This window comes from Gracilinanus agilis, chromosome 4 (assembly GCF_016433145.1).
Source record: "Gracilinanus agilis isolate LMUSP501 chromosome 4, AgileGrace, whole genome shotgun sequence".
Taxonomy (NCBI): domain Eukaryota; kingdom Metazoa; phylum Chordata; class Mammalia; order Didelphimorphia; family Didelphidae; genus Gracilinanus; species Gracilinanus agilis.
This window is the reverse complement of record NC_058133.1, coordinates 258,014,569-258,027,023: the sequence shown is the minus strand read 5'-3', so window position 1 is coordinate 258,027,023 and position 12,455 is coordinate 258,014,569. Positions and strand designations below refer to the sequence as shown.

Sequence of the window (12,455 nt, the reverse complement as noted above, 5' to 3'; positions counted from 1 at the left end):
AAGAATCCTGTATGGGGAGGCTAAGTAACTGGGGTTGGGGGAGCAGTTATCCAGAGAATCATAGCCCAGAATAGGGCCAGGACCGGACCAGTAGAGTGTTGGTGGCATCCAGAGAGATACTAAGGGTAATTATTATGACCATAGAGGCTTGTAATTAGTATAATTTAAAGCTTGTCAATTCTCACCTTAAGAAATGAAGTGAGGGGGGAAAGAAAAGCAGCTTCTCTAGCCCAAGGACATAAGACTCTCATCCTAGGAGTCCTTGGAATACAACTGTCCTATACGGTCGACCAAATCTATTGCCCCACTTGAAAAACTCTGTCTTCATTGGCCTAACAACTTTTATACTAAGCTGTTTCCATGGGAATGCAAAAGGACCTTGAATGGTGGGAGAAGGTTCAGAGGAATGGGACCAGGGGAAAACCAGAACCAAGGTGGAGCCAGAAGTCAACTGCCTCCACATCTAACCCACAGGGGCATGATACAAGGGACACAATATGATATATTACTTTTTAGAATTGCACTTATTTTCCATAGCAGAAAATCCTGATCTCCATATTTATTTGGTGATATCAGTTCACATGTTACAGTGGACTCATTCCCTCCAGTGGACAATGACACCAAGAGAGTACAATTTCCAAAGCATTCTTAGAGGACACACGTTTTGACATCATTTTAGTCCTTTGTAACCTGTGCATAGCTAAGAGAAGGAATGCAGGGTCATGTCACTGCATGCTCAGACACTCATGTGAAAGAGAACCAAATTGGCCCAGTTACACAAAGTGTAGATTCAGAATCCGCACACTGACGTTCTGCCTAGCAACTGATGCTGCTACGTATGTCTGATGCTAATTGGTTTCCTGTAGAAGTTGCCCAATTCAGAAGGATTCAGAGGCACTGCATTCTTTAAGATGTGGAGATCAAGCCTCATTGGAAACCTGCTGCAACCTTTAATCACCAATTCCATCCTTGTCCCTAGCATGGTGTGTATGGAGTTGCTGGGAGGTCCCTCTATGACAGTCCTGTTGATGATGCTGAATACACTCACAGCCTGGGGCAGGGACATTCCAGGTAAGTAAAGAGCATCTACTAAAAGGGAAAGCAGGCTAAGACTGAGATCCATAGGAAGCTCTCTCTAGAAGAGAAAGCTGGGCTAAATGTCTCTTACTTCCCAGATTATTTTAAATGGAAAGAGATCTCTTGACCTCAAGAGAGAGTTACAGTTGACAGACTCTTAGGGAGAGAGGAAAGAGATAAATCTGGTTGATCCGGTGTCATTAACTATAGGACACAAAACTTAGGCTAGGAAAAGTTTCCCCAGAAAGAAGGATGAATCTTGAGAACTGCAATGTAGCCAAGATGCCAAGTCCTAATCTAAACCATGAGGAGAAAGAAACATTGTAGAAACCACTGAGGAGTGTAGAGGAAGTTTATAGGGATTACTAACTAACCTTGGGTTCCCATTCATCAAGAATCTGCAATCCTGCGATCAGCCCATTTGTCCCTTGTCTCTCATTGCATGTGGTACTCAGGTTCATCACTTCCCTATAGACTTTAAACTAGCAATTGGGTTTACTGAAGAAAATAAAACTTATTTTTTCATGCTTATCTAGACAAGAAGGGTCCAAGGAAATATTTCCATCCATGTTGCCATCCAAAGTTCCCAACTTAGACGGATTCATTGAAGTCATGCTGGTTGTGTTTGTTCATAACTAGAACTAGAACAATTGGCTAGGCTAGGGTCAGACCACCAGCTGGTGCTGGATGGGGTATAAATGGTTGTGGCTGGAAAACTTTATACTAAGGCAGACAAAGGAACGACACATAAATCAAGTGATCAAATTTAAGCTCGATGCTTTATTTGGAAGCCACCATTAAATACTATAATTATGAATAGGTCAGATGTACTAAAACCAAAGAGGTTAGAAATCTTTTTGGGGTCAAAGTCTGCATTCATGGGCATTCATAAATCACTCTAGTTTTCTCTTTCCTCAAGTTTTTCCCCTGCCCCTTCACACACACATACACATACACACACACACACACACACACACACACACACACGCGCGCGCGCGCGCGCACACACCTCTAGGTAAGCCCACATTACCCAATAGCAGCCACTGTTCATCTTTCTGATGTCTCTTTGTTTAGTTCAAAACCCACAGATTTGAACAGTTTGAGAGGGGAAGTTGATTCAGTTAAAGGGTTTCTAGCTTTCTTTCAGGACAGAAAAAGAAAGGTTTCACAGGAGTAAAAGAACCTTGGAAGTCTAAGCCAATGTATCCTTTCTCAATCCTCCAATCCCCCCTTTTTCCTGCTGGGCATATGAATGTGATTTTCAGCTATTGGATAAATTCTAGGGAAGGGAAAACAACCATCCCTGTCTTGTTTGATGAAATAGCTTGATACACTAGAAAGAAACTATTATTTGGAGTCAAGGATCTGGGTCCTGACTGTGACTCACTATTTATGTATCTCTCCAGATGTAATATAACCTCTTCAGGCCTCAATTTCCTTAAAAAGGCAGGACTGGATAACCTACAATATTCCTTCCAGCTCCAAATTTGTGATCATATATGTGTACCTATAGATTTATATTTGTGTGTTTATATATGTATGTGTGTTCATGTATATGGGTGTGTTCACCTAAACACAATAGATTTTACTTCAGCCCCTTCATTTAACTGTATAAATCTTTCTATTTGAGGTATATTTTTCACAAACAGCATATTCTTGGATGCTGCTTTCTAATTCATTTTGCTAATGTGTTTCATATTATATATGAGTTGATCTCATTCACATTCTCACATTCACAATTATGATTGCTCATTGCTTATTTTCTTCCCTTCTGTCCTTTTATGTTTTCCCCTCCTCCTCCCTGATCATCTCTTAATTAGGAAGAAAAGAGTTGTGAGAAAGGAATATATTCAATGTTAGTAATTTATATTTGATATATTATGTTTCCATTTCTCTGCTCCTCTTTTCTTCTCATCATCTAGTCCATGGTCGCAAACTCTTATCCTTTCTTTTTTTCTCTTATTCCTTTTCACAATTTACTCTCCAAAATTAAAGTTTGTTTTGCTCATAACTAAACTTTCCCCAAATCTACCTTTTTTCTTTCTTAAAAATAAGTTTTACTGATGTCTTCTTTTTTGTCATCATAATTTTCCCCAGTACTTCTCCTTGCCCTCCAAGAGAGACATCTCATGTAAAAGATAATGTTTTTAAAGACAAAAGGAAGAGAAAAAAAATCAAAATAACTTAAATACATATATAAAAATAAAAACATCAAAATAATCTGAAAATGTGTTCATGTGCTATACTTATGAACTTCCCACCTCTCCTGAGGGAAAGGGAACAATGTCTTTTCATATCTTTTTTTCAGGGTTTTATTTACTAATTGTAATATTTCAACATTTGTTTTTGGTTTTATCTTTTATGGTTGTTCTATCCATCTATATTGTGCATATGATTTTCTTGGCTAAATTCATAGTACTATTCTAGGCAATATGGGGGATACACAAAAAGGAGATATGGTTCCTGCCCCGAGAGTAGTTATAATCTCATTGAGAACAAATACATCCACAAAGCAATTAGAAAATAATATGAGGGGGGCAGCTGGGTAGCTCAGTGGAGTGAGAGTCAGGCCTAGAGACAGGAGGTCCTAGGTTCAAACCCGGCCTCAGCCACTTCCCAGCTGTGTGACCCTGGGCAAGTCACTTGACCCCCATTGCCCACCTTTACCACTCTTCCACCTATGAGACAATACACCAAAAAGTACAAGGGTTTAAAAAAAAAAAAGAAAATAATATGAGGGGGAATTTAGGTAACTCTGAGGATTGAGAGTCAGGTTTAGAGCCAGGAGGTCCTGGGTTCAAATATGTCCTCAGGCACTTCCTAGCCGTGTGACCCTGGGCAAGTCCCTTAACCCACATTGCTTAGCCCTTGCTGCTCTTCTGCTTTGGAACTAATACTTAGTATTAATTCTAAGGTGGAAGGTAAGGGGTTTTTTTTTAAATAAAGAGTATAAGACAGTCTTTAAGCTCTAAAGTATGTGACAGAACAAGTATTATGGAAGGAAAGAAGGAAACAAGCATCTATGAAGCACATTCAATGTAACAGGCACTATGCTAAGCACTTCTGATACAAATACAACCAAAAAGAGACAGCTCAGGGGGCAGTTGGGTGGCTCAGTGGATTAAGAGCCAGGTCTAGAGATGGGAGGTCCTAGGTTCAAATCTGGCCTCAGACACTTCCTAGCTGTGTGACCCTGGGCAAGTCATTTGACCCCCATTGCCTACCCTTACCGCTCTTCTGCCTTGGAACCAATACACAGTATTGACTCCAAAATGTGAGGTGAGAGTTAGAGAGAGAGAGAGAAAGAGAGAGAGAGAGAGAGAGAGAGAGAGAGAGAGAGAGAGAGAGAGAGAGTAAAGCAAGGAGAAGGCAAAATTCTCTCTATTTGCAAACAAAATTATGGTTACTTAGAAAAGACCAGAGAATCAGAAATCAAAAAATAATTGAGATAATTAATAGCTTCAGGGAATTAGTTCAACACTTCTGACAAACAGTTTGTAATTTTGCAAGGAAAGTTACTAAATTGTTCTAACACTTTTACCTAAAGGTCCCACTACTGGGATTATATCCCCAAGTAGGTTAATAACAATGTGAAAAAGAGCCATATTCACCTGGATCACTGAAATATTCCCTTTTTCCAATTTCATCCTTTTCATTCCATTCACAATACTAGCAGGTTAATTTTCCTAATGCATAGACCTTATCCCATACTGTTCTGCTTAAAAGCTTCCCTTGAAGGTACCACTCTATCNAGAGAGAGAGAGAGAGAGAGAGCCCATGACCTCAGGAAAATTAACTTTCCAATGTGAAAGACAATATACGAAAGGGAACTGAAAAGCAAGGGAGAGCAGGAGAAGGATGTGATGTTTGAATATTTCCAACTGAGATTTGGTAATGAGAAGAGCATCTCCCACCCAAGGATGAGGGACGTGGAATCTTGTCCTAGATTGATGGGAGGAATCCTCCATGACAATAACCTGATCTCCCTCCCCAGAGAATTACCTACATCAAGTGAGGTCCGAGTGTCATATGACCAATGGAACCCAGCGGGTACACTTCGTGGGAAGACTCATCTACGACCGGGAGGAGTTTGTGCGCTTTGACAGTGATGTGGGTCTATTTGAGGCAAGAATGGAACTGTGGAAATCCCAGGTCCAGAAATGGAACAGTCAAAAGGAAATAGTTGAACGAGCACAGTCCATAGTGAATGTGTGCAGACACAACTACAAATTATATAATAAAACTATAGTGCACAGAAAAGGTGAGTAGGGGACTCAGGAAGAACTCTTGCTGATGTGGGGGGCAGATGCAGTAAAAAGATAACTAAGCCAGAAGTCACAATCATTGTGTACAATAGTCCTAATTTACTTACTAGCCCTGGAATTTGAGGCAAGTCACCTCACTTTTTCCAGACTAATTTTCCTCACTGCTCAAATTAAGATAAATGATTCTCGTCCTGCCTATCTCACAAGGTTGCTGTGAGTCTAGTATGAGATAACCTATATGAAAGTACTTTGAAATCAGTAGAATTCTATTTCAGGAAAAGACATTATTTTAATTAGTTTAAGAAAACTCCATTCCCCCCAAACTTTTCAAAAAGCCCACCTTAATTTCTCAGGCATGAACAGAGCCAGAATTAGGACTAAAGAAGTCTGAGAGATAAAAGAAAAGTTGATATTAAAAGGGAAAACCCAGAGAACTGAGAAAGAGAAAGGGAAATAAAGATTATTTTCCCTGGACAAGCTGGATCTGTTTGGGGGATTACCAAGCCAGTGGGAAAGGCCTCCGGGCACCTCTTTCTGTTAATAAGATACCATTCAAGAAGTACTATCTAAGGCATTGAAAGGGATGAGAGAAATTAGTCTGATAGGAGACTTAGGTTGAATATAGATTCTCAAATCTATGAGAAGAGTTGATTCAAGTGTAAGACTTCAGGACTTGGGAAGGAGACTTTTGTAGCTCTGTGGGTGGGTCAGCATAGTCCTTCCCATGTCTATTGTGGTTCCTCCAGTCACTAGTGCATGAACTAACTAAAAAAGGTTTGGGGAAGGAGAAAGAATTGAGTTTTCCCCGAATGCTTTCCTTGCCATATTCAGACATCTCTGTGAGCACCCCCGAAAGCAGAGACCAATTCATAGGAAGGATAGGGGAAGTCTGTGATGATACAACAATTCAGAAGCAACTTAGGTTACAAGGGGAGACACTTCTGACTTGTAGCTGAAATCTCCTATATGGTATGGATGACTTAATATTTGTACAGCACTTAGCACAGTGCCTGGCACATAGCAAATGTTTGTTCCTTTCTCTTCCTCCTTGACTCTCTCATTAAAATGTGAGCACTTTGACAGCAGAGACCGACTTACTTTTCTATTTATATCAAGGGCTTGGCACGTTGTTTTTGCCCATTGTAAGCATGTGCAATAAAAAAATGCATGTATTAATAAAAGCTTTTTCATTCACTCATTCAGCTAAATTTGAGATGCCCAGGTTTAATGGTTCCACCAGCACTTTGGAAAATTGCTTCCACTTTCCTTTCTTTCTGAAAGGAACAGAGCCAATCGTTCAGAGATATAAAGCAAATGTGATCTCTACGTATCACAAAAATGATCTCTCCATGTCAAATTATTGTATGGTTTGGTGAAATAATTCCATTCCCATTTAACTAATTAGAATATCAGCCCTCACTTTTAAAAGGCAGCAGGAAGCAGTTGTGTCTTCCTTGAGCAATTGAAAAAAGAGAATAAAATCCATACTTGTGTTTTTACTACAGTTCACATAAGGTCATTTTTTTTTTGCCAGAAAAGAACTTTTGATTCAATGGTTTTCTTATTTAAAAATCACACATTGAAGAAACTTAAAACAAATGTCAAAATGTTTATTTAAACTATTGTACCTACCTGTAGAAAAGTCACCTGTTTTCTAGGTCCTAAAACTAAAATAAATAGTACAGAACTCTAGATCAATCCATGGAAAGAGACCATTGGCCGTTCTTCAATCTCATTACCTCATTGCTTAATAATACTCATAATAACAATAATAATAAATATATAATATCTTATAAGGTTTGTAAAGCTCTTTACACACATTATTTCAGATGAGATTTACCATAACTCCATGAGTTGGTAGTAGAGGTATTTTTGTCTCTTTGAGAGTCAAGTGTTAAAAATGAGACTGAACTAGTTTAAAAGGTGGCATTTGAACTCAGATCTTCCTCATTTCAGACCCACCATTCTATCTGCATTGACACACTATTCTTTGCCAGTGCAAGTTATAAATTCTTTCTTATTTCATTCTGTTAACACCTCAGTTATTCAACGAAAGATTTTAAAGAATTTAAAAAAAAAAAAAAAAAAGGAGGGCAGCTAGCTGGCCCAGTGGATTGAGAGCCAAGACCTAGAAATGGGAGGTCCTGGGTTCAAATAAGGCCCCAGACACTTCCTAGCTGTATGACCCTGTGCAAGTTACTTAACCCCTATTGCCTACCCCTTATCATTCTTCTGCCTTAGAACCAATACACAGTATTGTTCAAATTCAAATAATTGAATTATTTTTTAAAATTAAGTACCTATTATTTGCAAAGCTCCCTGTGAGATACTAAAGATATACAAATGAAAATAATACAGTCCCCGCTCTTAATGGAATTATGATCAAATAAAGGGTCCTCAATAAGAATTTTTACACAAATAAGCATGATACAAATGAGCATTCCAAAGTACTTGAGGAAAATTTCAGGGAGGAGGCTTCCTTTTCATCCGAAACATCAGAGAAGTTTTCACAAAGGAAATAGCACCAGAGTTAAGCCTCATAGGAAAGGATCAAAACAAAAGCCAGGAGGCATTATTTTAAAATCATAGGAGATGACTAAAAGGATACAGCCCTATGAATATGGGAAGGGTCAGAAGATCCAAGAACAGTTTACCTCCCTAACAAGTCTATCTCTCATCCAGTCCAGCCCCGAGTGAAAGTTTTCCCAGTAAAAACACAACCACTCGGGCACCACAACCTGCTCCTCTGTTCTGTGACCAGTTTTTATCCTGGTGAGATAAAGGTCAGCTGGTTCAAAAATGCAAAAGAAGAGAAATCTGGAGTCCTGTCTACGGGCCTAATCCGGAATGGCGACTGGACCTTCCAGACCCTTGTCATGCTGGAAATGACCCCCCAAAGGGGAGACGTCTTTACTTGCTGTGTGGACCACGTCAGCTTGCAGAGCCCTGTCTTCGTGGATTGGAGTAAGAGTTGATTTCATAAATCCCTGGTCCCCACACTCGAGAGACAGGGAAGATTTCAGGGACTCTCAGAATAAATCTGCTTTCCCTATTCCCTAAATCTTTTTTTTTTAATATTTTATTTTTTCAGAAACATTTTCCATGGTTACATGTTTCCTGTTTTTACTTTCCCCTTCACCCCTTCACCCCCCCATATCCAGCACGCATTTCCACTGGTTTTAAGATGTGTGATCAATCAAGGCTTATTTACATATTGTTGATTATTACATTGGTGTGGTCATTTAGTGTCTACATCCCCAACCATGCCCGCATCAACCCATGTGTTCAAGCTGTTGTTTTTCTTCTGTGTTTCCACTCCTGTAGTTCTTCCTCTGAATGTGGGTAGCATTCTTTACCATAAATCCCTCAGAATTGTCCTGAGTCATTGCATTGCTGCCAGTACAAAAGTCCATTACATTTGATTTTATCACAGTGTATCAGTCTCTGTGTACAATGTTCTTCTGGCTCTGCTCCTTTCGCTCTGCATCAGTTCCTGGAGGTCTTTCCAGTTCACATGCAATTCCTCCAGTTTATTATTCCTTTGAGCACAATAGTATTCCATCACCAGCATATACCACAATTTGTTCAGCCATTCCCCAATTGAAGGGCATACCCTCCTTTTCCAGTTTTTTGCCACCACAAAAAAGTGCAGCTATAAATATTTTCATACAAGTCTGTTTATCTATGATCTCTTTGGGGTACAAACCCAGCAATGGTATGGCTGGATCAAAGGGTAGGCATTCTTTTATAGCCATTTGAGCATAGTTCCAAATTGCTAACCAGAATGGTTGGATCAGTTCACAACTCCACCAGCAATGCATTAATGTCCCAGTTTTGCCACATCCCCTCCAACATTCATTACTCTCTCCTGCTATCATTTTAGTCAATCTGCTAGGTGTGAGGTGGTACCTCAGAGTTGTTTTGATTTGCATTTCTCTAATTACTAGAGATTTAGAACACTTTCTCATGTGCTTATTTCAAAACCTATTCCCTAAATTTTGCACACTCAATCCCCTCCCTCCAACATAAACCCTGAGCTTCTGGGAGATTTCCATTGCAAAGCAGAGTACCTGTGAAATTCTGGTCCTCTCTTTTTCCAAGAGATGTGGGGTGCAGTTATTTTTCTGAATAGCCTTCAGGTTCAGGAGCTGATCCTTTTTCAGGGGCTCTGATTTCAGCCTTTAGAGTCCCAGAGTATAGAAGCTAGTTTCTGAAATCAGCAGGTTTAAAAGACCCCTTAATTCCTGACTCCAAAAAGGTACTTTCTATAATATCTCTCTTCCTTCCCAAAGGCACCCTTAAATCCTTTCTAAACCCCAAATTACGGGATAGGCTTCAGGACCTCTAGCAGATATCCTAAGGTAGGAAAAGTAGATGTATAATAACCTTGGGATATGTTTTTCCCCAGGAGCACAGTCAGAATCTGCCCAGACTAAGATGCTGACTGGAGTTGGGGGCCTGGTGTTTGGACTGATCTTACTTGGAGCAGGACTTGTCATCCGACACAGAAGCTCAAAAGGTAAGAGGAGGGTCCTGGAGCTCACCATTTGAGAGAAGTGGTTTTGAGATGAGGTTCTGGACATCAGGTCTGATTATAGTTTCCTTCTGTGTTGATCCCAGGGAAGGAGCTGAACCTAGGGGACTAAACTTCAGAACTCAGGGAGCTAGTAAAATCCAGTCTTACAGGACTCAGTTAGCCTTGGAGGAACCAAAATACTACAGATTAGTCATCTGAGACAGAAAAAAGGAAAGGCTTTTTCCAACTATCTTTCCATAAGCTGCTTACAGCCATCAGTGACCTCCTTCCAGAGAATTCTGTGGATCCACAGAATCCAGGCACTCCATGAAGTTCTCTGTCTGACACCCAGCACCATATTAGTGTTTGAGAGGATTTTGAAGGAAGCCAAGATGTAAACTACACACTCCTTCCCCCATCTCCTTTACAGGGAATACTGAAGTGATTCCAGTCTTATTATACTGAGCATTCTGATAGCCTTAAGGATCATGTCTCTACATCTGTACCTCTCCCTCTCTACCTCTGTCAATCCCTCTTTCTCTGTCTTTGTCTTTCTTTTGCTCTGCCTCTGTTTCTGCCTATTATCTCTGTCACTGTCCCTGTCTTTACCTCTGTCTGTCTCTGTTTCTTTCTGACTTTTTTTCTCTGTCTCTCTGTGTCTCTATCTTTGTCTCTCTGTCTCTGTCTCTCTTTCTGCCTCTGTGTCTTTCTGTCTCATCTCTGTGTTTCTCTCTGCCACCGACTCTATCTCTGTCTGTCTGTCTCTGTCTATCTATTTGTCTCTCTCCACATAAGCACTAGTTAAGACTCTTTGCTCCCTTTGCCTGGGACCAATATGGTTCTCCTAGTCACAAACCTTGAATGGTTGGATAGTATACAATTATAACAATTCTAGGGGATTGTGGTTTTTTCAGACTGAATTTTTTTTTTGTTTTTCTCCCACAGATTCCTATTCTGGAACCAAAGAAGACTCATGTTTAAAAGGAGTTATAAACACTGATCCACAGCAACAAGATTTTCCTAGAGCTGTTTCCCAATCCTAAACTCTGTCTCTACCTTCAGTCATTCCCAAGAAGGTTGAAACTCCAGGGGCAAACAGGAGATAGTACTTTGGGGGCCAAGGACTTGGATAACTCATTTCTCAAACCCTCAGATTGCTTCTGAAATGATCTTGGGCGCTACATGTTCTTCAGGGTAAATATCTGGAATATGGGGTGGGGGCTGAAGGGCCCCCTGGGGCACATCCTAGGGCTCTGCCTGGACTGGAGGTGGAGCCAGATATGGCTCGAGAGCCATACGTTGCTGACCCCTGCTCTAGAGTGTGGCATGGGCCACTACTATTTTCTGTGTGTACCCTTCATTCATTAGGCCTGGTCACATATATGTTCTATATGTGTGTGCCCCTCCACATTTATCTTCAGAGCATATCCAATGTTTCTACTAACATTATATGTATTTGTGAAAGTATGTACCCCAGATTTCTGGTATACATATTCTATTGCTCTTTTTCTTACTATATCATCATATTAAATGTCTTAGTTTTAGACTAATTATGTGCTTTGTCTCACTAGTAGAAGTAAACACAGTGGTGGGAACTTGTGACCTATGGGAATTTAGATGCACAGAGTTCTCTTGGACTTGGGTAGACTTTCCATAATGTCTATATATGGACAGGGTCCCCCCTTCCCAGGTGATTCACAATGTTTCAAATATATATCAAACATATATTTTAATTCATTTAATCTCTACAAAAAGTATTGACAGGTGGGTAAGACCAATAGTTTTTGCCCACTTTCCAGTTGAGGAAACTAAAGCTCAAAGAAGTAAAGGTTATATCTGTAGAAATTTATATTAGAACCAAGCCTAGATTCCAGTTCTTCTGTCTGAGAATATCATTCTGCCTGACATAAATGTGAGGAAATTCTTGGAGTTAAAACTCTGGATATATCAGGGATAGGGAAGACAGGAAGAACAAAAATCACAAGTAGATAGGGGTGCAGAGTTAAAGTCTTGTCCTTTGACAGAAAAAAGTACAATATGAAACCTTATGGCTTGTAAGTAAAGATTACAAGGATCTAGTCTTTGGGTGTTAGCTGGTCAAGATCACCCTTCCCAGACCCTTCATGATGGTCTTCTTCCTTTATGCTTTTTGAGTTCTTCCCAGCTCCAGATTCCATCTCCAATTGAGATAACAAGGACTTCATCCTCATTTTTCTAGTTTGTTACTCAATAGTACATACCATGGCCCACAAAGGTAGGGATTCAGACATAGATAGCACTCAATCACAGATAGCAACCAGCTATGCCATGGCATTCAAATAGATTCTCAAGGCCCACCTTTCTCAGTGACTAAAATTTTAATCGTCATAATTACTCCTGTGGATTCTGGTATTATCTCCATGGAATCTCTCATCACATTACACCATCATTGGAAGAGGTAAAACTTGCAATCATAAAGGCCATATACTATTGGAGAAAGCACACTGGAACAGAAATCAGCAGTGCTACACCATAATCCTTGCCCTCACGTTATCTGACTACTTTGCTCAAGTTGCTTCACTTTCCTTTTTAGACTCTAGTTTCCTCATCTGTGAAAA

General features: G+C 40.0%; 1 protein-coding gene across 1 annotated transcript; it reads left to right on the top strand.

The window, feature by feature from the left end:
• Window positions 1-980: 980 nt before the first annotated feature.
• Window positions 981-10,901, top strand: LOC123245189 (H-2 class II histocompatibility antigen, E-S beta chain-like). The gene is made up of 5 exons (XM_044673952.1): window positions 981-1,071; window positions 5,072-5,338; window positions 8,025-8,306; window positions 9,751-9,861; window positions 10,804-10,901. The coding sequence occupies exons 1-5, from the start codon at window positions 981-983 to the stop codon at window positions 10,899-10,901; spliced, it is 849 nt and encodes a 282-aa protein (XP_044529887.1).
• Window positions 10,902-12,455: the final 1,554 nt, after the last annotated feature.